The 25799-nt window shown below is 41.0% G+C and overlaps 4 protein-coding genes across 6 annotated transcripts; all 4 read left to right on the top strand.

Annotated features, from left to right (window-relative positions):
- The first annotated feature begins 33 nt into the window (after positions 1–33).
- On the top strand, positions 34–12153 carry LOC134195719 (uncharacterized). 3 transcript variants are annotated; one of them, XM_062664795.1, is made up of 20 exons: positions 35–188; positions 6181–6261; positions 6344–6447; positions 8050–8134; positions 8199–8286; positions 8367–8406; positions 8474–8517; positions 8698–8789; positions 9661–9728; positions 9791–9885; positions 9942–10070; positions 10128–10188; positions 10543–10620; positions 10677–10708; positions 10766–10889; positions 10950–10998; positions 11306–11391; positions 11447–11525; positions 11591–11697; positions 11771–12153. In XM_062664795.1, the coding sequence occupies exons 1-20, from the start codon at positions 133–135 to the stop codon at positions 11875–11877; spliced, it is 1605 nt and encodes a 534-aa protein (XP_062520779.1). In that variant the 5' UTR covers positions 35–132; the 3' UTR covers positions 11878–12153. The 3 variants fall into 3 exon arrangements, with proteins under 3 accessions (XP_062520781.1, XP_062520779.1, XP_062520780.1); XM_062664796.1 differs by lacking the exons at positions 35–188; positions 6181–6261 and having other exon boundaries at positions 6373–6447; positions 8076–8134; XM_062664797.1 differs by lacking the exons at positions 11447–11525; positions 11591–11697; positions 11771–12153 and having other exon boundaries at positions 34–188; positions 10950–11005; positions 11306–11358.
- LOC134196001 (uncharacterized) lies at positions 1919–2669 on the top strand. The gene has a single exon (XM_062665081.1). It carries the CDS (start codon positions 1953–1955, stop codon positions 2667–2669), a length of 717 nt encoding a protein of 238 aa, XP_062521065.1. The 5' UTR covers positions 1919–1952.
- A 365-nt stretch (positions 12154–12518) lies between the features above and the next one.
- On the top strand, positions 12519–15626 carry LOC134195916 (P2X purinoceptor 7-like). Its single transcript, XM_062665010.1, has 2 exons — positions 12519–12937; positions 13002–15626. The coding sequence occupies exons 1-2, from the start codon at positions 12582–12584 to the stop codon at positions 13168–13170; spliced, it is 525 nt and encodes a 174-aa protein (XP_062520994.1). The 5' UTR covers positions 12519–12581; the 3' UTR covers positions 13171–15626.
- Positions 15627–15993: 367 nt separating this feature from the next.
- LOC134195863 (equilibrative nucleoside transporter 3-like) lies at positions 15994–25585 on the top strand. Its single transcript, XM_062664951.1, has 14 exons — positions 15994–16099; positions 16185–16266; positions 21383–21531; positions 23602–23696; positions 23749–23799; positions 23862–23950; positions 24007–24055; positions 24264–24361; positions 24420–24453; positions 24513–24583; positions 24636–24774; positions 24831–24916; positions 24997–25193; positions 25253–25585. Exons 1-14 carry the CDS (start codon positions 16005–16007, stop codon positions 25386–25388), a joined length of 1371 nt encoding a protein of 456 aa, XP_062520935.1. The 5' UTR covers positions 15994–16004; the 3' UTR covers positions 25389–25585.
- The last annotated feature ends 214 nt before the right edge of the window (positions 25586–25799 follow it).

The following is a 25799-nucleotide window of genomic DNA, read 5'->3' as shown; positions in this document are numbered from 1 at the left end:
TTGGTTGATTTGTAGCAAAGAACATGGATTTGATTCGCTCCATAGGACAGGACAACGGGTTTGCTACATTTCTCAGCTGCATCCAACGTTCACCGTATTTCAGCTGTTGGAAGTCACATCGAATTCTTGGCTATGTTCTACTCAACAGATCTTCTGAACAGACAGCACGGCAAGTTTGGACTCATATGGTCAGACATTACAATGATATATACTGCAGCAAAGGCTACGTGATCTGTCATATGAATTACCTAATTTATTTTATTTGAATTTATTTAATTTTTGCTAACTTCATCAAATAACTGAATTTTTGTATTTGATCTGAAATTGTTTAAAAGATGATCGCAAAATACGCTATTAGATGGCTTGAAATGTTTTTAATCATTAACAATCAGGTGAGCAGCCAGAGATGTTTGTGAGTTCCACACAACCCACACTCAAACCCTCAGGCTTCAGCGGCTAGACATGTGATATATAACGTAAGTGTAAGCATATACTAGACTTGAGCCAGTTTCTCCCCACTTTTGTCATTTCCTGGATTGTCAATCCTCAGCGGAGAGAGACTGGCACACAGGACTGCCTTCTTCCAGTGCAATTAACTTTGAAGAGGTTTAGTGGTTGTCACTTGTATCATAATATTGTGATTGTTAGTGTACTGTATGTAAGTGGTATCTTCTCGGCAAGTGAATTCTTCTACAGTACACGTAGGCTTATGCCGTGAAAGCTTGTTGCTATGCTGCACTGTGTCTAGTCTGCTGCAAAACAACAGGTTTTCAATAGAACAGAGCGTCAGAACATTCTACCCATGCTGATGATGCATTGTCGATATAAATTTCCGTCTAGCAGCTTATACAGTCCTCTCCACTTTAAATACATTGTTCAGTTGCTTTCTGCCGATCTCCTGGCGATTTGTGAAGTGCTTGTGTGCAACGTCAAAACAACTATTAGAAGGCGATTTACCAAGGGTGTGTAATGTGCCCAAGGCAGCCAACACGCGATGTGTAATAATGGAAAGCACTTAGTGACGTCAGTAGCCGGCCCTGTAGCAGTCTCTCTCTGGCGAGGATTGACAATCCAGGGAATGACAAAGGCGGGGAGAGACTGACTTGAGTGTATAAGCATACACATATATCAGTCAAGTTACATGTTTCAAGTTACATGTTTAATATCCAGTTGGTAGTGTACTTGAGTTTCGCAAATCCTTTTGGAGTTTGAGCCTGAAATGGTGTGATAGTAAGTAGTAATATTGATGCTTATTGTTTGTTGACTTTAGAGTGTGGTGGTGGTGGTGGTGGTGATGATGATGATGATGGTGTGTGTGTGTGTGTGTGTGTGTGTGTGTGTGTGTGTGTGTGTGCGTGCGTGCATGTGTGTGTGCGTGTGTGTGTGCGTGCGTGTGTGTGTGTGTGTGTGTGTGTGTGTGTGTGTGTGTGTGTGTGTTGTAGCATACTTATAGTCTAGTTGAATGGTTTATCACACTCTACAATTTGTAGTCATCTAACTTAACAACATCTCACGTTCTCATTTGACATCTTATGTCTTAATATGGAATTATGGTCTACTAAAGTCCGTTCAAACAATGGAGAGCCCGTGGGAAATGTGGTTAATAGATAAGACAATTAGGGCGGACGCAAAAATGTTGCTATCATCCTGTATTGTAATACTAACAATCGTTTAACGAGCGATTAGAGCAATGGTTGCTACCCAGCCCTCGCTGCCTACTATCTACTTTAGTACGTCTGGGTCTGTCCTGTACGCTATAGTTCAACAATTTTCTGTCATTCGCGTCCTCGTCGCCCATATGGCTGCTTCAGACGTTCCTGGAAGTTCAACATCATCACGGTCAGCTGACCTACAACTGCTGTCTGATCATTCATCTGGTAGTGAATTTCCTGCTACTCAACAACAAAAGAGAGAGACAATCACAAACAGCTTTCAGAAGCTCACACAAAGGTATGATAGCGAGCGTGAAAGAGTTCTTTGAACGTGAGAAGACCACAGGAGCGCCAATTCTCTTTGGCAACGTAATCAAGCGAACTGCAGAAGCTCTGCAAGTGTCACCTGCGTCTGTGAAGCGAGTTGGAAGTGAAATGAGATCACAAGGGTTTGTCAGCAGTCCAGCAAAGCTGGGTAGAAAATCAGGGTCAGGAGCAGCACAGCAAGAAACGGATAACTTCTTAGAAGGGGTTATTCGTCGTAGAATACACAGATTCTACACCAGCAGTGAACTGCCCACCATGGAGAAACTTCTGTTGGCCTTGCAAGAAGACGTTGAGTATCCATTTGGGAGGACAACGTTGTATGCCACTGTCAGGCGGATGGGGTTTCGCTACAAGCGACGAAACAAAAAGGTTTCATTGTATGAGCAGCATAGAATAATTGCAGCGAGACACGATTACCTGAGAAAAATACAAACTTTCCGTTCCGACAATAGAACGATAGTCTACCTGGATGAAACCTGGTTGAACGCCCATCATACCCATGAACGTTGCTGGCTAGACTATGATAGCAGAGGTATCCGAGTGCCATCAGGAAAAGGTGGTAGGCTCATCATTCTCCACGCTGGCAGTGGGCACGGCTGGATTCCCAACGCAGCTCTCATTTTCAGGGGTAAAAAGGGAAGCGGGGATTACCACGATGAAATGAATACCAAGCATTTTATGGAATGGTAACAAAAACAGCTGTTGCCTCACTGTCCGCCCAAGTCAGTCATTGTCCTTGACAACGCCAAGTACCACAATGGTGTTGTTGAGAAAGTGCCCACCAAGAGCAGCACGAAAAAGAATATAATGGCGTACCTTGACAAGCACAGTATTACCTACGATAAGCAACGCCTGAAATCTGAGTTGTTCATGCTACTAAAGGCAACCAACCCACAAACGAAATACCTCACTGACGTTCTCTCCAATGATGCAGGTCATGATGTCCTCAGACTTCCGGTGGGCCATTGTGAACTGAATCCTATAGAACTGGTATGGGCGCAAGTCAAAGGATACGCTGCAGACCACAACAAGGATTTTACGATGAGAGCCATCGAACAACTGGCCAGAGAAGGCGTTGAAAACGTGACGGCGGCCAAATGGAAGAAGTGTGTCGACCACGTTATCCAGAAAGTGGAAAACCACTACAGAACATCAGACGGCGAGGTAGAACAAGCAGTAGAAAGCCTAGTTATAGAAGTAGGTGCAGAGGACTCTTCAGACAGTGAAGAGATCCTGCTAGGAGACGACGAGAATGATAACAATGATTAGTACAATTGGTGTCGTGGGTGTCATTTACTGGCGGTATTCTTTGTCGGTAATGCATGGGAGGAGTCTCTTTCAGGAAATATGCTGTATCTACGAACACAGGATCTATAGAGTTAATTTGTCCAGAGATCTGACTCCACCTAGTCACGTGCTTTCGAATGATATGTGTAGCAACGGTGTAGGGGGCGTACTTACCGAGATACGGGAATTTTCCCACGGGCTCTCCATTCTTTGAACGGACTTTAGTAGTTCATGCTTGATAAAACAACAGAAACTTGGCATTTAGTCATATGCAGCTTCACATGTGGTCTTTACATGTGAACAGTTGTGTAGGTCATCTGGTATGTGGTACACTTACAGTTATATCACATGGCATTATTTTTTAATTTTAATTTTGGCCAGTCATCTGGTTTTTAATATGTTAAGAAATCTGAGCATCAAGAAATTAGGTTGGCCTAGTCTAACTACAATCAGCAGAACTGTAGTCACGCGTTATGTCAGCTCATTAGGAGAATGACTTTCAAATATAATCCTTCATAAATATTCAACTACCAACCATCAACTACTGCATACAAACATTCTGTATGTCTAAAGTGTGGCCTCTAAGTATACAAACATTCTGTATGTCTAAAATGTGGCCTCTAAGTCTTCACTCGTGCTGAATAGGAATCTCAATCGCTTCGAATTCAAATTCTTGCTTCTGTTCCATTGCCACAGGTGTGTACGGCACCTCAATAGTCAGCAAACTCTCATCAGACAATGCACTATTCATCTGTGTAAGCTGCGTTCCTTCCGGCAGCGAAAACATTCTTAAAAGTTCGTGGTAGTGTTGGTGATGATCTGACTTGGTGTGTTGCCTCGCACCTCCAGACTTCTGCAGCATGTTTTGATCTCGATATTTTCGAGCTCGAATCTTTCCACATCAAACGTCCACTGCACTTTCTTCTTTCCATCTTGTTCGACAATACGCGGTTGAACAACGTGCTTGCGAGACAACAAGTGCGCATCTGTAGTGGGTAGATGACCAGCGTAGCGACGCCTGAGCGGCCTCACGGAGCTGGGACACATTATTGCACTCCATGGATCATGGCGATTGAAAAGACTAACGAGAGACCTAGACATTCTTGATTCGACTCAAGAGCTTTCCGAAGAAACCCTTGTGAACTTACTGTGTGACCTGCTTTTATAGAGGAGTTTGCTGAACTTGTGAATGTCATCGTCTTTTCACTATACTCCCTGGTCTTGCTAGAACTTTTTATGGTTCTTGTCTCGCATAGCCAGACCGTTTTTAAATACTTCTGGTGTTAAATCTTTTTCACAGGAAGTATTTAGAAACAGTGGTTACGCGAGACTATTATGGGTCATCCGGGGTAACTCCGTGAATATCTAGCCCTGTTCGAGCGTGAAGTGTCTTACCTCCAGTTTAGGATTTGAATCTCTTCTACTGTTAGTAAACTACTTGACGTAGGCTGTGTTTTCGCTAGCTGCACCTTAAACTAATTTAGCTTAAACACATTTAAAACTTAACCAGTTCAAGAAAGCGACTGTTTCCACTAGAAACTTGGAACATCCGGGATGTGCAAAACAAAGCGTCTAGGAATGCTTTATTTCGAAGTATTGTGCTGCTTTGTCGACTCATCGAGTCAGAGCAACTGTTGGTTGTCACTGATTTAGCATCTACTACTAGGAATTTGCATGACAATGACCAAGGGCGGCACCGTACGGATGGTCTGTCTTCTCTCTCTCTGTAGCTGCTGATTTTTTTTCTTTATTTAACAACCCTTACATCTTGTAAGGCAATCCTATCCCAGCAAAGTAGTCAATATCATCAAAACTGAGTTATCAGAAGCCATCTAAGCAAGCGCACTAAAGTCATGTGACAGTTAAACCTAAACCACTTTGCTAAACCTACTTCAAAGTAGGTTTAAGAAATCGGTTTAGGTTTATAATATAACTGGTTTAGCGCATGTGGAAACAGATCAATCCTTAAACCAGTTTACCTTAAATCACTTGTTATACTGGTTTAGGCACTAGTGGAAACGCGCCCGTAGGAATATGAGTTTTATTGCTACTTGAATGAACATTCGGGACGGCGAAGCGATAACCACAAACGCCTCTTACACGTCTAGACCTCACAGCAACTTCATTGGGTACAGCGAATATAGACATATGCCTTATTTGTCGCTACCACAATAGATGCAGTAGAGAAACGTACCCAAGCAAGTAATAGTTACAAGCATTCGAAAGTCGTACCAGTTGTCAGAACAAACATGAAGTTGCCCCACCCACAAGATTAGCAGTGCTGACGAAATTCCCGCATTATCTCAAGAACGATTGAGATTTCAGAGATGGTTGCCCACTTAGAAGGCTACTGCTCTATACGGTAGTAAGATCAAGCGACTACAACACTCATACGTAGCAATATACGGGCGTGTATCAAATTACTTCTAAGTTACTCCGGATTACCCTACCCGGATGTATGGATTGTTAGCATGTAACTTATTATGGAAGATCATTATTACATACATGGTCATCACTGTTTTTATTGCTCTCAAAAATGGTTTCAGACCTATCTGCATTCGTAGACCAGTATCGGGAAGGACTAACGCACGCTAAAGGCCATGCTAATTTGCTCGCTAGCATAATTTCAATTTTCCAAAACTCAATTTAACTGTTTGACCCAGTCATGCTGACCATCTCGATTGTCTCTGCTATGTCCTCGTCTTTATCTGTATTCACAGTGTAGCTAAATCAAAATTGCTAAATTTTTATAGCATTTCAAATATGTTTCTTTTAACTTAAAACACTGAGTATTATTGTATCCTATCTGTATGTAGGGATAGCCCAGTTTGGGTGTGGTCAGATTTTATTAATTAACATCATTAATTGATCAAAATTATTGACAAATATTAGTGACGTTTTGTGTGTAATGAAGGTTGGTTGCTATGGCACCTCCTAGAAAAATCTCTAAGCTGTCCAAGAGAGACTACATGAAAATCAGCGTGTCAAGGGCATGGTGAGCCGTTATGCATAGTTCAATGTACTTGGTTTGTGATGTGATCAATAGTTTTAGTTGTAAATGTTTCTTGTATTTCTAGCAATGATGTGCTGTTTGAAGGTGGCAGGTTATCACTAAGGTTATGTGCTCAGCTGATGATTGGTATTACGCGAGTGTGTCAGAAGCAGAGTCGATACTTGTTAGGTACAGAAATAGCTTTACAAGCATGCAGTTTAGGGGTTACTTAGCGGTTACTTGTGTGTGTGTGTATGTGTGCATGCGTGTGTGTGTGTTGTGTGTGTGTGTGTGTGTGTGTGTGTGTGTGTGTGTGTGTGTGTGTGTGTGTGCTTGCGTGTGTGTGTGTGTGCATGCATGTGTGTGTGTGTGCGTGTGTGTGTGCGTGTGTGTGTGTGTGTGTGTGTGTGTGTGTGTGTGTGTGTGTGTGTGTGTGTGTGTGTGTGTGTGTGTGTGGTTGAGACTTGGACAGTATATAGAAGACACATTAAACAGCTCGACCAATTTTACATGCGATGTCTTTGCAAAATTGAAATATAAAATGGCAATACATGATACCCAATACCAAGGTTCTGAAGAAATGCAACATGCCTGGAATTGAATCAAAGATAAACTTTGATGGTGTGGCCATCTTGTTTGAATGAAGGATGATACAATCCCAAGGGCAGTGTTTATGGTCAGCTGAAGGAAGGTTATAGAACAGCAGGTTGTTAGAAAAAAATTGTGCTTTAATTAAAGACACTTTGAAATCCAATTTGAAATCTTGTAATACTGAGATATCCAACTGGGAAAGCTATGCGTCAGACAGATCTTTGTGGAGATCTTATTGCAAACAAATCTTTAGATCATTTTGAAGACCAGCGTTTGAAACACTCCAACAAAAAAGGCAGGAACGAAAGACGATCTCTAAGAGTGGGAACTTCACATGCAATGTTTGTGGACTCTCCTGCGCAGCACGCATTAGTCTTTGGAGACACAAGCAAAGTCATAAATGAGTTTGGTCACGTCGACCACTCACTCCATCGTGTGTGTGTGTGTGTGTGTGTGTGTGTGTGTGTGTGTGTGTGTGTGTGTGTGTGTGTGTGTGTGTGTGTGTGTGGTGCTATAGCTCAATTGGTTAGGGAGTCATCCAATAGAGTGTGTACATCCAGGACCTTGCAGGGTTGCAAGTTCAAGTCACAGTATGGCGAGCTGTGGTGTAATTTCCATCGGCAAGAAACTTACACACAATTACCTCTCGTCTTAGGAATATAAATGTCAGTACCTGTTCTTTGATCGGGAAACTAAGCAGCCATTGGCTGTGATGTGACATCAGCCACTGCGGTTCAGGTGAGACTTTGGTGCTCACACCACAGTTGGCTTCACAAGTCGGTGCTCTTGTGAGTACCTGGCCTGGCTCCAGGAGATTGCTAGCGCAGGCCCAGAGTTCTCCTGAGTAGCTCACAGGAGCCCAGTTAGCTGGGAGCGTGTGACCAGTATCTGCCAGCTCCTAACATTTAGTTTAGTTGTGTGTGTGTGTGTGTGTGTGTGTGTGTGTGTGTGTGTGTGTGTGTGTGTGTGTGTGTGTGTGTGTGTGTGTGTGTGTGGTGTTTACACACATGTCGTGCATGTTGTTAAAAAGAAAGTCGACAAGGTTGTTGATTTAGTATCGTAACATGTTAATTTAGGCAACATAGGGCACAATAATCTGTGTTATTTGTTTTGTAAACATGTGCTAGAAACTAATAATTTCACTTTTGTTGTTAAATAATGAGTAAGTTGTATGTATGATGCTGATACCTTTTCAATCAGATGATGTGAAGTTGTGTATATCCAAGATGCGACTGACATTTGTTCGTGTTCATATTGACCTCCCTGTTGTTAACACTCAGTCTAGGTATGTTGTTGGTAATTTGGATAGGCATATGTGTTACTGTTTGTGATATGTGACATGTTCCCAGGGATGCCGTCACTCTTCCTGATGATTGCTTCATAAATGACTTTGATGATTTGGAGTTTGAACCTGTAACTCAACTCGACTTTGCACTAGTATGCTCACAAATAGATTAACAATTTAGTATTATAAAATGTCACCACAAGCATCTCACAAATTTTATGTAACTATTTAGGACATTCTACCTATTATTCCACTCAGCCAGCCAACAGAAAGTATTGCAGTTTGTTTGCAGGCGTGCTTGGTCAACTTTATGTCATATTTATGTTTGGCGGTGTACAGCATCACATCAGCCTGAGGAACATAATGGCAACCTGACCTACAAGGTGTCTACAGTAGTTACGAATTTTACACTGGCGTGTTGCTTCTGCTGTCTGTAATGGGTCTTGCCCTTCTTCAGCAGACAGGTCGCTGTGACTTCATTACTGGCAGTGTGAGCAACACCCTAGTGTGAGACTGACTTACATATATAATGCATGAGCAGCTGATGGTATGATTTGGAGCAGGCTCTACAAGCTGATCTTGAGGAGACGTTTGGTGACGAAGAAGACGAGGAGTTTTTTGTGTGGGAGCAAGCTGCTAGGTTGGATAGAAAAGAGTGAGTAAATTCTGAGTGTAGCAACAGTGTCTATGAACGAAAATGTGTTTTTATTGCTTTTAAACAGTTTGTTTTTATTGTAAATACAAACAAACAAACAGGCAGTTTGATTTATTGTAATTTGGGATTTGAAAGTTAATAATAGTCTGCATTAAAATATCTACAGCAACTGACTGCTGTCATGGCATACAGACACAGTATTTCACTCTTGACAGATCGTCATTACCGACGTAGGTATAGTAGTGCATTTGGTTACGTGATGTACGACCGACCAATCGGCCTGTTATGCAACGGCATAACACGTGATCGCTGATTGAGGCAAATACGTGACCAGATGTCAATCTGTTTCTCACACTCTTCTAGTTACATTCAAGCTGCAAAGCTATCGCACGCGGAGGGTTTGCACTGTAGTGCCTCTTCACTTTCCAATGTATTGGTGCACATCGTTTTCTGTTAACTCGCCTAGAGTGTCGTGCGTACAACCACACAGTAGACTAGTAGCTATTTCGTGTAATTATAATTTTAAGTATTTGGATGTATGCATTGACAGACAGACAATACAAATAAAGTGCACTGTGATTAGCTTCTGTCAGGAGCTGTAAATTGCACACTACAATTTGAACTGGCAGATGTTCTATCATTCTACAAGTACAGACACAAATGGTTTTGTGGAATCATTCTTCCCTCACTTTAAAGACAGGCAGGCAGGCAAATGAGTACTTGTACAAATGCATGCACACGTTCTCATACACACATGCACGCGTGCACACACACACACACACACACACCATGTACACACACAGCATTGATGTACAATGAGTCAGACGTTATTGTCGAACTTTGTTTTTGTCATATCATTTTTTATATGAAGACACTCAGAGTCTGAAGACAACATTGTGATTTTTGAGCCTCACTCATCATCATTTCAACCAGTCACACGTAAGTTGCTTGTTGCTTTAGCACAAATTGACAGCGGCACTGAGTCACTTTATACCATGTAGTTTGCCAAGAAGCAAGTGAATTGAACACAGAAAAGGAAATAGGTCATCAGCAAACAAACCCACCTTTGTCTCAAAGTTTTATACACACAGAAGATGTGTGACATGGCCTTCTTTGTGTCAGCATTGTTTGTATAAATGGTATGTTTAATAGGCTGCTGATGCAAAGAGAAAACAGCCCAAGAGGAGAAGCAAGAGACCACCTACTGATGCTATTACTGTTATTCCATCTAAGGTGTTTCGTGCCATGATGGATCAGTCAGCTAATACTCTGAAAGACACGGTATGTATGTATGTGCATTGCATTGTCAATTGTCTTCTGTGTAATTCTGTCTTGTAGAACGAAGTCTGTCGCTGTTTCTCAGCTGACAGCATCACTGAGTTTGTCAACGTACCACTTAGTAAGTAGTTTAAATCAGGCTATAATTTATTTTGTTAATTAACAAATTGATTTGATGTTGATAATTAATTGATTGTAATAAATGCATTAATTTTTACTGATATTACAAACAGAAATTGCATACATTATTACTATGTTGCTATAAATATATGTTAAGTGATTAAAAATCAGCTTTTTGAAACTATAATATGGCTAAGCATTCTTTGATCACATGTTTAGCTTAATTAATAGAATTTCTACAGTATGGTTTGCTTCTGGCTTTAATTTATGGATCTTAAAATTAGCAAACTTACTGCAGAGCTTGGATGAATGCAGTTTAAGAATTAGTGTGTAGCAGCATTTACTTGTATTTTAGGCTTGTACAAGGAACTCCCTGTATTTTACGTCGACATTGAACAGCAATGGAAGTCATTTCCTCAGTCATCAGAGCTGGGCAAGTTTTCTTCTATTAATGTAACAGACTCTGTTATGTATACCACTATTTAACAGGTGCAAGTTCTAGTGATGTTGCTGATGCTATCGTCAGTCTTTTCTGTCTATAGACAGTATAGCAATTTTTGAAGACATTGTTTGATCAGATTTCAGATGACGTTTTATCTTCTCATTTCTTGGAGAATGGGACTGATGTCAAGTCATTTCTACAATCTACAAGAACTCCTGTAGTGACAGAAGAACCAGCAGCAGAGTCGACACCTTTGTTTGGTATTTTGTGTGTTGACTGGTTGTGTATGGTGATATGTAGTGGTGGGTTTTGATTTTCAGGGGAAGAGGTTGATGACAATTCTACACTCAAAACACAACAAGAACGCAAGTAAGATGTACATAATGAATTTGCTTTTAGCAAGTTTGCTGCAGACTGAAGTTTTCAGTGTGTATCGTTATGTATCGGTAAGTTTATTCCTTTTGTTTTGTAATTGCATGGTGAAGTAGTGCATACAGTTTCTTGCCTGCTCTTTTGTTTGTTTGTTTACTGACCCATTAGCTTACCTCTTTTCAAGTGTTTGTTTGTGTTTGTGTGTGTGTGTGTTTTTGTTTGTTTGTTTGTTGTTTGTTTGTGTAACTTCTACTGAGCAGCAGTCGTGAAATGATTTTGAGATTACTAACTTTTTATGTCATAGAACAAGTTCTAAATTATCTGAGGCCGGTGCTGCATATGTTCCTTCACCTGTAGTGGAAGAGCAACGCATGGATGAGGCCATTGAGGGTATGCCATTGGCAGTTGTACTATTTTAGAGTCAAATAAATGGTGTTTTTTCTAGTCGATGGCAGTGATTGGTCACTCAAGCAGTCATCAGGTCACATGCAACAACTTACAGAAGCAGAAAACCGATTGCTACTGTATAGACTCTTGCTGTTGCAGTGAATACGTTATTCAACTATTTGCGTTTGCTGTTTACATCTAGCGTTCTTCGAGACAAATTTGCTCTCAGTGACACAGTCTATTTGACCGACCTTGCTCCAACTAGTACTACTCGCCACCAGGCCGGATTTCTGCTGTATCTCCTTTGTGGTAAAAAAAAACGGTTCTGAATTTTACTGCTCATTCATTTTTTGATGGTTTGTGGCTTATCGTGTTTGTGTAGCTCTTGAATGTGCAGATTTAATGAGGCTTTGGCAGAGCGTAACCTTTGGGCCAATAAAAATCATGCAGACAAAGAAGTTTGCACAGTGGATCGATCTACAGTGCTAGATGAGATGTGCTCTGTTTACTAGACCTACTATACTTTGTTTTGGTACAGTGCTGACGTTAGATGTTTGTGTGGTATGTGTCTGCAAGTGTAGACTCTTGTTAGATGTCCATGCATATATGGTATGTTATTATGTGGATTAGAAACTAGATTTTCTCTCTGTCCTACTTATGCTTATAAAAGTAGCTTGTATTTGCTGGGTGTAGTACAGTACAATCTGCCGGTAGAGATTGTTGTATTCCAAACAATTATCTGAAACATGATGCAGATAATACAAATGTTAGTCTTTCAAACTTACTTTTTAGTTAATTAATATGCTTTAATTAATTAATTAGTAGATCTCTAGAGACACGTGCACCGCAGTACAGTAGTGTACAGCAGATATCTAGAACGCCTAGTAACTCGAGGCACGCATGGGAACCGCATCAGTGGTTAGGCGACCAAGAGACGGACAATCATGGAATGCAACGCATGCGCTTATTGTATCTGGTTTAAAGGAGAACTCCCACGCTAATACAAGTTAATGTTTAATCAAAGTACTAGTTGCCACAACTGCATTGGCACAACAAGTTTTTACCTAGGCCTGTCAGGAAGAGAGAAACAAGAAGGCAAAGTTGGGGGCGTGTCGCATGGGTGCCACCATCTTGGATGATGACGTAGAAGTGTCTTACCCTATGCGCATGTCTCGCAGCGACTGAAGAGAACAATGGAAACTATCCGTCCTTATAACTTTGAACCTGTTCGAAACGCTAGAGATATGTCAGAAAGTGATTCTGGCGGTAGCGACGACGATGACCAAACGCTTCATGTCCCTGATACGCGTACGGAACGACTAGAAAACACCGACTGGTGTACTTGTGGTCTGTGTATCGTCATGCCGAGCATTACAGAATGCATCTGCTGCAAGGAAGTCGATGCTCTGAGCTGGAGACTTCATGGCGTGCGATGTGCGACAGCGCATGACAGTTTTCACACTGTCTGCTTACACTATGAAGTTCTACGCACAGCGGTAGGTGTCATGAACGTCTCTCCAGGCTCCATTACAGAACCTCTTACGGCCAGGTATGATTTGAAGCAACGATCACGTTCGTTCTCACCTGCTAGTGCATGGTAATTCTCTGTGTAGGCTTTTGAGACTGGCGGCTTACCGCCAATTTACTCACTGGGCTCACGAGATGTTGGGGAGAGGTGTACGAATAGTCATACCATCGTGTGTGGTGTCTGCCGAACGCAGAGCGTTTCCAGAAGAGAGTGGGCACTATGTTGGCTTTAGAGATGCTAATGATTCTCAGTGATGTATTAGCTAACAAATGAATATGTAGTTGACACAAACAACTGGAAACTGGACTAATACTTCTAATTGAATCTAGTACTAGTTCTGCGTATAATCTCTTCTTTGGGAGGCTGTTCGTGCCCAGCTATATTTATGGGTAAGTGCACTGGTGGATCTTTAGCTTTGTGGTGCCTTATGGGATTGTGCTCCATTGATCTTCTCTTCAGCACAGACGTTGAAATTTTGTGGAGGTATTGATACGATTTTGTCTCAGCTATAGGCTTTGCTACCCAGGCTTTGGTAGCTTTAGGAAATACAACTTTATACCTCTTGATTCCTTCACTTGTTGTTGCTTGTTCTCGATCAATGTTGTAATTATGGTCCAGAGCAGCCAGCTGTATTCTTGTCATCATACCCTTATACCCAAAATGCTGCCTTTTGGACAGTACTTTGTGAGAAGTGAGTGAAACACTTCTAGCATGCCTGTGTGACAAAATTTGGTGAGCTTTGGTATGTCTCTTAGTAACTTTTTGTCTAACACAACCTCTTTTAGGGCCTCATGAGCATTGGAGCCAGGCTTCAGCCAGGATTTTTCGTCACATTCCTCACGTGTTAGCTCTTCGTGTTCACATGTTGTAAACTTGCTAGCACCTTCCCAAGAGTGGACGTTTTACTATGTGGTGGATAACTGATGTCCACTTTTCAGTAAGTATTTGGGAGTCTCCATCACAAGACTGAGAAGACCACCACAGGTGATTGGAGATGGATTGGATCCATGGCAGGAGTTTAGTGCATCTCTTAGATTTTCCCTTCTGTGTCAGCTTTTTTGCTATTCCTTTAGACACATGCCAAACATCAAATTGATGGTCTATGTTGGGGTATTTCTTTCTCATGGTAGCTGCAATTTGGATATGTCTGTCAGTTGCAATTTGTTTGATGTGCAAGCCTTCAGTTTGCAGCTTTTGAAGTGAACGTTCAAATCCTTCGCGTTCCATGACAACAGAGTTGGCAACTTCACTGACTTGAACAAGTTGGAAGTCAAGTATTAGTCCAGTTCCTGCTCAATGTGAGTGTATGTGCCATATTTGGCAGAATAGCCAGGACTATCACAGCGCCCGTCTCCTAGGAGACATAGGGGGTGTCTTTGAACTGTTGAAGAATGGATTTCTGGTGTTTTTCCCAAAAGTCATTTATGACTGGTATGAGGTATGCATCTTGGATTCGATAGAAGGTAGACTCACTCATGAACTGCAGTTTCAAAACATCGGCAAATTGCGAAAATTTTGCAAAGTTTCCACCACAGAGAAGGATTGCATTGGCTGCTAATAAGTTGCCTGCTGGAATGTCCTTGACTAATGGCTGTGAGTTCCAAGTAATGGAATGACCATTGGAGCACTGCAGTGTCACAGTCAACATGCTTCCTTGTGAGTGTTCTGATGTGCTTTCAACAACTGCTCCGCAGGTTGGACAGAATCGAAGAAGGGTATGGAGGCAGCTACTGAAAACAATGTATTTTTGTTCTGCTTCTGGTGGCAATTTTTCTGTTTCGTCTAACTGAACTGATGTTACTGATGTGTCTGCAGCAGCTGTATCATTGAAAGGATCGTAGTCTGTACCAGTATAAATGTCACGTGATACCTCTCCCTCCGAGGAAGCAGTAGGACTCCCTGGGTCAGCCGCTACCAAGAATGAAGGGGGATAAAATGCCCTATCAGCTGAAGGAATGGGAGAGGAGGTTAAACAATATGAATGTTCTTCTGGATTCACAATGTGTGACAGATCGTACTGCGTTGATGCATCACACATTAGTGGTAGAGTGTTTGACTCTGGTATCTCCTGGTCTTCCAATCCTTCAAATTCTTGGTCAGATTCCTCTTTAGCTGCTTTAGATGATGACTGTTCTAGTATATCAGTAACAGCCTGCACATTACATAAAATTCTTAACTTCCTAGTTTGTACTATAGAAGCGTGGATTGTTTTACGTGAACATGCTGTCGTCGCTTGCCTGTCACCCTCGTTGATGTACTGCTTACGAAAGAGAAGAGTGTTGGAACAGCGTTGGGCTTCAGGCACACCCTTTGTTTAGTTCCTAAGAGCTCTGCTTGTAAATCTCGCTCAAAGCAGTCGGAGTGGAAGTGCTCCGTACACACACGACTGTTCTGTGACAAGGGCGGATCCTTCAGACGAAGCTTGGACAACCACTCTTTCAGCAATGGTTTGTTCTTAAGCGGTAATCGATAGAAACGCACACCACGCTGTCTGTCCTTATCTTTATTATTACAGCCGTATGCAATGCAATACACCATCCTACGCAAGATTTGCCTACGCAGCAATGTACACATGCGCGAAGGTAAGACACTTCTACGTCATCATCCAAGATGGCGGCGCCCACGTGACACGCCCCCAACTTTGCTTTCTTGTTTCTCTCTTCCTGACAGGCTTAGGCAAAAAGTTGTTATGCGAATGGAGTTGTGGCAACTAGTACTTTGATTAAACATTAACTTGCATTAGCGTGGGAGTTCTCCTTTAACGACTCTACTACCAACGATGCGCGCTAGGGTTAGACTGTGTACAACTCTCACCAGGAGCATATAAAGACAGGAGTTTGCTTGCTGTCTTTGTATGTCCCTGCTCCTGACTTACTTTAGATAATAGGCTCCACCCCTTACGTCCCTTTTTTAGTGAAACATGATACACGTACACATCATGTACCAGTGTCACAACGTTCTAAAAAAGTATAGAAAAGTCTTAGCATCACCACATAACAGGTACCTATGTCTGTAAAAGAGGCCGTTTCCGACGCGAGGTGTATTGTGAACCAGGCTTACGGGACGTCGCGAGTCACGTGATCCAAAAATGTCAAGCAGCAGTACAGATATGGAAGACGGTATTGGTGGTGTAGTCGAAGACCGTGTACCGCTAGTGAACCGTTCTGAACCTCCTCCCGATCGGTAAGCTATTTCAAGCAATGAAAGTGGAATCACACTTCACCACATGATAGATGATAGATTATCTAACGTCATTTGCGAATCGTAGATTTCGACTTGTTCTATGGATCATGTTTATTCTCGGGTTTGGAGCGCTGCTGCCGTGGAATATGTTCATCACTGCTACTCCAGTGAGGGTTCAGGATTTGTCGTCGAAGCTTCTTCGTTCGAGAAACGTTTGACGCTTCGACGACATAGTTGGACACGTTTACTGTTTGTTTGTAGTCTGTTTTATATGATAGGGACACGGAGCAATTCAATAGACAATATGTATTGGACAAACAAACAGACAGACAGTCATAATGTTATATTTACACATCAATTACTGTGTAACAACCGCAGACTTTATCAATATAAACACAGTAACAAGTCAGTGAATATAACTAATTATTAGTTGATTTGTTTCTGTGTTTTATTCATTGACCTCTTGTTGTCGTTGTTAGATAGTAGAGTTCATGTGCAATTAATATAATGTTCTGCCTGTCTCTCTGTCTGTGTTTGTCTGTCTGTCTGTCTGTCTGTCTGTCTGTCTGTCTCTGTCAAAGAAATATTTTCAGAAATCAGAACTATTACAGGCTAAGGGGCCGGCCATAATTTTTGTATTTCTATAAATCCGGATTCGGGACAAATTGCTGTTGACCTACCCACCCACCACGAATTCCGTCTCTAAAATAATATGACTTGACATGTTCCTGTATTGATGACTGACCCAAGCAATTTTATATTAAATAATATATAGTGAATGATCTCTACTACAACTTTTCAACTACATATATATTTCATAACAAATATCTAGTTCAATGCATATCAAACAATTTTAGACACTGTGACCATCCCCATTGGTTAGATAAGCGGTTACAACTGGATGCAGCCAATTAAGTGTGGTCGCTAAACAGGCTGATCAAAATGAAGCAATCGACACACAGCTGTCAGCTGCTGCTCCTTCTGCACTGTCTACAGCGTCTGTACGAACATTGCCATCCACTTTGTGCTCTTTCAAGGTTTGTAATGTTTCTTCTGTGCTTTGGAAGCAAACTTTTTCAACTAAAACTTTCTAAACTCTAGTAACTATTTGCTTTTCAGAAACTGTAATTTGACTGCTGTGCTGTTACAGTGCAAAGTCTTAATTCATAAATTGAGCAGCTGTGGTATACTTCAAAGCTTGCACTTATAGTTAGATGGAGGACAGGTAAGTGGTTTCAATTGGCATTGTAATAACAACAGCTGTCTCAATATTTGCTTCAGTCAGGCAGGTCTACATATGAGCGGAGAGTAGTCTGAAGGCGACAAGATATATGACATCATTGAATTTCGTATTTTTAAGAATTCGGATTTAGGGTTTACCTACCCACCCCTTTCATCCCGAATCCAGATTTATAAAAATACGAAAATTACGGATGGCTCCTAAATCAAACTAAACAACTCTTTAATAACTAAAAGTCTAACACACAATACACTACCGTTCTGTCTGTCTTTCTGTCTCTCTGTCTGTCAGTTTATATGTTTTCATATTTGAATTAGGATACAATAGCAAAGGGCTAACTGCATTTGTCCTATGACAATAAAAGCAAGAGAAAACAACTAAGTACAACATATATTTAACTACTAATTTGGTAAAAGGGATCATTTGTCTGTCTGTCTGTCTGTCTATCTGTCAACAATCTTCACTACTACAACAATTACTGCTAAAACGAAATGTTCTACCTATAGTCCAAGACTATTGCTAATGTGTAAAACACTGACTGTCTTTATAAATGACTACTAAAGAACAAAAAAACTGAAAAATGTCTGTCTGTCTTCTTGATAACATGGATGGATGGATGGACATCACGACGTGCATGGCCACCGCACAAGACGCCCAGCGCTGACGCGAGGTAAAGTTGCATGCAATCCATGATGACAATGCCAATGCAAAGGAGTAGACTATACGGGTAGAAGAAGACATCATGACGTGTATGGCCACTACAGAAGACAGTCAGCGCTGACGCGAAGTAAAGTTGCGTGCAATTCATGATGACGACACTCAAACGAAAGATATGTCTGTCTGTCTGTCTGTCTGTCTGTCTGTTTGTCTGTCTGCCAATACATATATTTCTTATTAATATATATACAAGATATCATTACAGTCTATAATATGCTAAAAATCAGCAAGTGTTAAGACAAATTGGACCCAAGAGGTCCCTAGCTACAACTAAGAGTCAAACATCTGTCTGTCTGTCTGTCTGTCTGTCTGTCTGTCAATACATATATTTTCAAAGAACAACACTACTACATTCTAGTCTGTGTCTGTCTGTCTGTCTGTCTGTCTGTCTGTCTGTCTGACAAATTAAAAGATTAAATTTGGTGGTTTTGGATTGACACAGATCAGTCGAATTTCACCAGCAGCTTTCTTATCTTCATGTTGTCAAGCCATGAAAGACTTACCTGAGAGTTTTCATCATTTTTTGATTTAGTCAACTATCTTTAAAGCAGTGAATCATTGCCAGGGTCAATCGGCTCCACTGTGGCCTCTTCCTATCAAGCTTTACCACCAATGCCCAAGTCAACCACGAAGATGGAGAACAACAGTCTCTTGATGACTTTATCTCATATCCAAAGAAATTACAGCAGTGATTATCCACAAAGATTGCCAGGGATAGTGCTACTGATATTATTATACAAGCACAGTCTGATAGAGATGCAGCACAGTTGAGATCTCTGCAAGGACGAGGGGCTGGTGCATGGCTGGATGTCATCCCCACTTCTGCTAAGCACGCTTTAAAAACAAAGGAATTTTCTTTAGCGTCTTACCTGAGGTTGGGAGTGGCTCTACTTTTCACCGATTGGATTATAATGTGTGATTGTGGTCATTATTTGGATGAATACAAATACCATATTTTAACCTGTAAATATAGGGGTGGACCTGTGTGGTCTCACAATTCAGTCTTGAATGGGTGGAGTGAATGCCTGTCTGACCTTCACCTTCCCCATCAAACAGAACCAAGACATCAATACATCAATGCTGAAGACCATTCAGACATTAGTTGTTTTATGTTTGCCCCAAGAGGGAACTGTATCTTTTAGGTGCGACAGAAATCTATCATATCATTCATTCATATATATTTGAGAGATATTGCCATCACAACAGATATATGTCTACAAGAACTAACCAGGGCCAAGAGCCTCTATATCACACTACAATTCAGCTAAACTCGAAAAACCTTCCAGCTGGAATGTTAACAGTTTCCTGGCCAATTGAAGTCTTGCCCACAATGCTGAGGATCTTGTTGTGGATCATCTCTGCGTTTTATTTCTGGAGACAGACAGCTAACCGGATAAACCAATCTCTCTTAAAGTGACTGGAAGAAGCGTTTAAGACAGATGGTGCCAGCAATGAAGCTTCCTTTAGTGTCTCTTCAGCTCCTTCCCCCATCTTTCGTAGATCTAGATAGCAATAGGTCAGAAAAGGTGTCCAAGGTTAGACGCCTTTGTCAGGTATTTTGTGTTTTTCTCTTTCTCCTTAGCAGTTGCAGCAAAACCAGCTCTTTCAGTGCTACCTGATAAGTTAGTCTTTGACCATGGGTGGGTCACGGTGATGTCGAGCAACAACTTCTTGCCATCAGTAGTTGTAAACTGCAATATCAGGACGTTGCTTGCCTTTGAATTGAGCCGTGATCTCTTTCTTACAACAGAAATCTACAGACCGCAGCATGTTGTAGTAGCTGTCCAGAAAGTGATCGTGACGATGAATGGGGCCCCCACCAAACTTGCATGTCAGGCGATGGTAACCTTTCTGATTAACGTCCTTACCACATTGGTTGACAAATTTCTTGATATTACTTAGCTGAGGAAGGGACACTCACCCAAGTCGCATAAAAGCTGCAGTACGAAACTGAGCATTTGTAGGACAAAAATTTTGCGAACAAGGAATTGCCTCAAGCCATTTCCCAGTTAAAGGACCCCCACTACTGATGAGCCTTGCGCGGTCTTCTTTGGTATCGCAGGACTGTAGGAAATTCTGAAACTGTCTGTCTTTTCTGATGGCTTGCAGTCTGGATTGAAGATGTTTTAGTTTTGCAGTAAGCAGTTTCAAAGATGGTAACTCTTTTACCTTACTGACACCACTTGTATGGACATTGTTCAAAGCATTCTTCATTACAATGTTTGATCTAATTACTGGATAGAATTGGATATTGATGTGTCCCTGGCTCATCCGTGGAGTCAGGACATTATTAGGAGGGCTGGCGAGGAAACAGTCATGCTGCCGCAACAAGAGAAGAAAAGAAAATGAAAAAATATTCGGAAGAGCTTGTTCCAGGAGGATATGTATCAAGATGTGTTTCTCTTGTGATAGAACATTTTGGGAGAATTTTTGCAGCATTTGTCACGACAGTCAGCAAATCCAGAAGCCAATTTAATGCTTCCATGTTTATGTCGTATTGGAGAAAAAGATTTTTTACAATTTTGCAAAGATGCAATGCCAAAGTTATCCTTAGAAAACTTTCGAAACTGTCACCTAATCATGGTGATTTAGATAGATTATTTGATTTTGACATTCAAGGTTGAGTCCATTAGTTAATGACTTTGTTGTTTGCAAGGACTGATTTGTATTTAAAAAATTCTAGCATATGTACAAGTAGAATCTGTATGAGAATAAATTGTCTGTCTGTTTGTCTCTCTGTTTCTATCGTCATAACACAAGCTGATCTCGAAGCGCTCTATTGACAGCCCACCACTCTTGCCGGCCGTCGCCGTACGCACGTCGAACGGCAGGTCACGGTCGTAGCCGAACGCCAAGCACGCACAGCTGCTCCAGCGTTCCCTGGCCTTCTGGCTGGGGTGTGTTACTGATGGCGCAACACTTCGACGATCATAGTTCGCGCCACCTGTCGAGCTGTTATGTTTGTGAGTGTGTGTGTGTGTGTGTGTGTGTGTGTGTGTGTGTGTGTGTGCGTGCGTGTGTGTGTGTACGTGCGTGCGTGTTAGGTTTGGGACAGAGGTGATGGAATAGCTTATTGGTATGTACCTGTTATAACAAGATACAATACAGAATTATAATACATCATTGCATCATCTACCATTACATCGACTTACATTTCACATTGGCAATACTATTGGCATGCCTTTGATCGTTGTAAACAATAAAGTTGTTTGAATAGCTAATTTTGGAATTTCTCAAGAATTAGTTAATATCTATTTATAGCTTGTAATATATAAGATGAAGTCTGAATGTGGTATATGTTACATAGTAACTGCTTTGGTGTTTAGTATTTTGATGACAAGTTTAAGAAGAGAACAGTGGGGAATAAGACTATATCGCCTGGTCTGTTTCATTGCACATATGAGAATTACTTTGCAGTTGCATCAATGGTACCAAATCTAATTGCCGTCATTCTAAACGTTCGCTATGCACATTGGTGAGTTCTAGTTTTGTTACATCTTTGTTTATTGATTTTAGTACTGTTTGTTTACTTAATGCTATCTTATTTTGCATGTTCAAACTGTGTATACTGCTAGCAAGTATGGGTCATGCAAATGCATTAGTGGTTTGAGTACATTTAAGGACTGTTCACACTGGCAACTGGATCGTAATCCAACTGCAAGCATCACATCCACACTTAATCCACATTGAAAGGTGGATTTGATCCACATCGATTGCAATCGGTTGAATCTAATTATGAAAACAGTGGGTATTACCTTTACGTGCTACAAGTGTAGTCACAACATCTAACCCTTCTCACTCTTCTTTGTTCTCGCACAAAATTGAATTGCCTTACGTCGCTGTATTTCCCCAAGCAAAGAACTCACGTGTACACATCCATCATCTCAAACTATATTAGTTATGTGATATCAAAGAGAGGTGAAGATATCATTTCAAAGTGCAGTGTGGACGCTTGCTATTCCAATCAGTACGATCACGATCAGATCACGATCAATTTCTGGTCTAGTGTGGACATGGCTTTAATTTCTAGTTTGTACATATTGCTTTGCTTTTAATGGCATGCCACTATACATTAACATGAATTTTACCAGAGTACTGCTATGGTTTGAGATGTAGCATCATGGTGTATCTTGAGGTATAGCATCATGTCATTATAAATGAGGTGGGTTTATCATGCAAGCTAATTCACCTATGCAACCACTTTTGGTCGCTCTTGCTGTGGCTTTGTCTAGATTGTTTGCAATGAGCGATGGCAGTAAGTACATGGGAATGCTTGTGCTTTCTGAGCTAGAATGCAAATTGCAAACACACACTCATCAAACTTGACAATGACTGTCAACTTGAAACCTACAGTGTAGGATGTCTTGCACCTAGATTATAATTGAGTTGTGCTGTTATTATCACATTCATAGCCTACAGCCACAGGATTAACATCTATTAGCACATGGACACACGTTTTTCGTCTAATTGTTTTGCTGTGAAGATCAACCTCTGAATACTACAATTACCATACAGCTGGGCTGCATTCTGTAACAGCATTTGCTTTAAGTAACCACATTCCATTGTAGCAACAGTCTCTAATTTTAGTTACAGCAATTTCTGGTGAACTCACTTATAATGGCACTTCATTGAAAGCAAGTTGTATAATTTGATGTTAATCAGATATTGATACAAATGATTTATTGATGTTTTACATACAAGTAGTCACAAGTTTGCTCTAAAACATGCATATATTTAGCTACTGATTTATGCATAATATTGTTATTTATAGTTGACAGTGTGTGTGTGTGTGTGTGTGTGTGTGTGTGTGTGTGTGTGTGTGTGTGTGTGAGTGTGTGTGTGTGTGTGTGTGTGTGTGTGTGTGTGTGTGTGTGTGTGTGTGTGTGTCATCTGTAACTCAATTGGTTAGAGAGTGTATTTGGAGAATGGAAACATCAGGGGACCTTTGAGTCGCAAGTTCAAGTACGAGATGGGCACACGCATATTCCCTTAGGCAAGGAACTCGGACGCAATTGCCTCTCTTGACTCAGGAGTATTAATGAGTATCTGATGACAAGTCATTGACTGGGGTGGACACAAGTCATTGACTGGGGTGGCATGGCTGCTGGCTTGGCAGTAACATCATGCAGCAGACGGGTATGTGTGGGCCTTGGTGTCCAGTCTTGGAGCTGCGCCATAGTCAATGCGTCTGGATGACTCTGGCCAAGTTTCAGGTGGATTGTAGCGCTGGCCCTAAACCTCCACATAGTGCATGGAGGCCCTGCCCTGTCTTTAAAGGCAAGAGGAGCTATCTTTGCAGCTGACCTTAAGGTTGATGTTGAATTAATCCATTGTGTGTGTGTGCACGTGCATGTGTGCATGCGTGCGTGTGTGTGTGTGTGTGTGTGTGTGTGTGTGTGTGTGTGTGTGTGTGCGTGCGTGCACGTGCGTGCATGTGTATGTGTGTGTGTGTGTGTGTGTGTGTGTGTGTGTGTGTGTGTGTGTGTGTGTGTGTGTGTGTGGAATCATATTTTAAAATGCATGGTGATCTTTTCATTGACTTTAGGTTTAGCATCAAATGGAGGATTGGTGGATCAACGTTCATTGTTTTGTTAGTCTTCATTTGGACAACTGCTCTCGTGTATCCTTCAGATGCACATTGTAAGAATTTTTTGGGTTTAAACCATTAGGATGATATCTGGTCTTTTTTCAGGGCAGAACTCTTTCTTTGCCATCACTATTGTTTCTGTTGTCATCATGAATGGTTTGTATTGCTATGTGTAGTTTTGAGCATATAATGCTATAATGCTGGATTCGTGACTGTAGTTGCCAGTTCAACATTTCAAGCTGGTTTGTATGGTTTGGGTGGCATTCTCAATGATCCAAAGTACACAGGAGCAATAATGAGTGGGCAGGTGATCATTGAATAGACAAAGGTTTTTTTGTATTACCATGATGTACTGTGATTCAGGGCATGGCAGGACTGTTTGCATCGCTCGCAAACATTTTTTCTCTTGCTGGTCAGCAGTTTTACAATGTTTTGTTTCACATAATGAGAATCTTAGTAACAAATGTGTCATGTGTGTGTGTGTGTGTGTGTGTGTGTGTGTGTGTGTGTGTGTGTGTGTGTTTGTGTGTAAACTAATTCTTTCTACTTCACCAATTGCTTTTATTACGTGATTAGGCATGAGTTTTGGTAACAGTAATTATTATTGATGTTTATAACAGGTGGCAGTAGGGTGGAGGAGAGTGCTATTGGTTACTTTGCATCTGCTGTAGCTGTTACAGCAGTGTCTTTCTTTGCATTTTTTGTTCTTATCAACCTTGTAAGTTCTGTTTGTGAAATTAATTCTTATGTGTTACAAGTTTCTTGTTTTCTTTTAGAGTTATGTTAGGTACCATCTCACTGTTCAGAAACGTATGTCTTTGTTTATTGTATTTTGTGCTGTCAGTTTCTTTCTATGCATGTTTCAATAGACTATACATCGTCTAGTTCTAGTAGCTCATATGAACAGCAAACTCCTCATTTCTGGGCTATTTTTAAAAAGGTTATTGAAAAGTTATCTCATCATATCACATATTTAGCATCATTTGTTGCAGATCTGGGGTGTGGCACTAAGTGTGTTTTTAACGTTTTTTGTAACTCTTTCTATCTTTCCGGGTGTCGCATCAAATATAAAGTCTGTGGATGCTCCTTCAACAGACACTCTGACAACAGGAGAGAAAGATACTTGGACAGGTGGAGCATGACATGTCATTGTGTTTGTGCTACATACTTATTTCTGTGTTTTGTAGTGAAATATTTTACTCCCATCATCTGTTTCTTGCTTTTTAACTTTGGAGATTTTGTTGGCAGAACTATTGCTCCATGGATTCCATTGGTACTGAAAATCAATTTCAGCATTTTAGCGTTTACGCAACCGTACACATTGTTGTGACAATCATGTTTCCTTCCATTCAGATATCACATCGTTTCCTGTTGATCCCTGTTGTTCTTCGACTGGCATTTTTACCTTTGTTTGCTCTGTGCAACGTCCTTCCTAGGTCATCAGATGCTTCAGTTGTTTTCAATAGTGACATTTATCCTATTGTCTTCATGGCTTTGATGGCAATATCAAATGGATACTTGGGCACTCTGTCCATGATGTATGGTCCAAAGTATGGTATACATACATGTATTGCGTTTGTTTTCAATTTGAGTGTAAGTTGGTGTACAGTTTGGTTTTGACTCACGAGAAAGAGACCGCTGGTTTGATGATGTCCATGTTTTTGACGGTAGGCCTGGCATCTGGTGCAGGTTTCTCGTTTATAATAACAGAAGGTTTGAATGGATTCGCTGGTGGAAGGTGTTGACGGTAGATTCTTAGTAACGTCTGCATTCCACAGTTTTAAATTATTGATACGTATATTGCATGCATGTTAGTAGCGTATGTTATGTGTTCACAAGATTTGATCGCAGTTTATATGTGTTTATGTTTTATATACTACATACGGTATATATCGTATGATTATACACAGTACACAATCAAGCAAGGATTTTGTGTCTTGTTATCCAGACGTTTGACTACAACATACCCGTGACAGCAAATAGATGTATGATAAATTGACCTAGTGGGTTTGCAACTATTTATAAATAAATTGATTGGTTTCTCATTATATATTGGTAGTTGTTAATTTTTATGCTGTGGTTACTTTCTTGGAATAAGAAGCTTCAGTGTCAGGTAATCTGTTTGTAGTCAGGTAACATGATGTTTTGACTGAAGT

The sequence above is a fragment of the Corticium candelabrum genome, chromosome 20, assembly GCF_963422355.1.
Source record: "Corticium candelabrum chromosome 20, ooCorCand1.1, whole genome shotgun sequence".
Classification (NCBI taxonomy): Eukaryota; Metazoa; Porifera; class Homoscleromorpha; order Homosclerophorida; family Plakinidae; genus Corticium; species Corticium candelabrum.
The sequence above is the reverse complement of the archived record's forward strand: the minus strand, read 5'-3'. Positions and strand labels throughout refer to the sequence as shown.

Excerpts from the sequence above, each read along its gene's own strand:
- LOC134196001 (XM_062665081.1), top strand. The coding sequence starts at position 1,953 with ATGATAGCGAGCGTGAAAGAGTTCTTTGAACGTGAGAAGACCACAGGA.
- LOC134195719 (XM_062664795.1), top strand. The coding sequence starts at position 133 with ATGTTCTACTCAACAGATCTTCTGAACAGACAGCACGGCAAGTTTGGA. Across the intron at positions 8,518-8,697 it reads ATGGCAACCTGACCTACAAG|GCTCTACAAGCTGATCTTGA; the intron begins GTGTCTACAGTA and ends GATTTGGAGCAG. Across the intron at positions 10,709-10,765 it reads GTGATGTTGCTGATGCTATC|ATTTCAGATGACGTTTTATC; the intron begins GTCAGTCTTTTC and ends TTGTTTGATCAG.
- LOC134195916 (XM_062665010.1), top strand. The coding sequence starts at position 12,582 with ATGGAAACTATCCGTCCTTATAACTTTGAACCTGTTCGAAACGCTAGA. Across the intron at positions 12,938-13,001 it reads ACAGAACCTCTTACGGCCAG|GCTTTTGAGACTGGCGGCTT; the intron begins GTATGATTTGAA and ends TTCTCTGTGTAG.
- LOC134195863 (XM_062664951.1), top strand. The coding sequence starts at position 16,005 with ATGTCAAGCAGCAGTACAGATATGGAAGACGGTATTGGTGGTGTAGTC. Across the intron at positions 24,362-24,419 it reads TTTTTGTTCTTATCAACCTT|AGTTATGTTAGGTACCATCT; the intron begins GTAAGTTCTGTT and ends GTTTTCTTTTAG. Across the intron at positions 24,454-24,512 it reads CCATCTCACTGTTCAGAAAC|ACTATACATCGTCTAGTTCT; the intron begins GTATGTCTTTGT and ends ATGTTTCAATAG.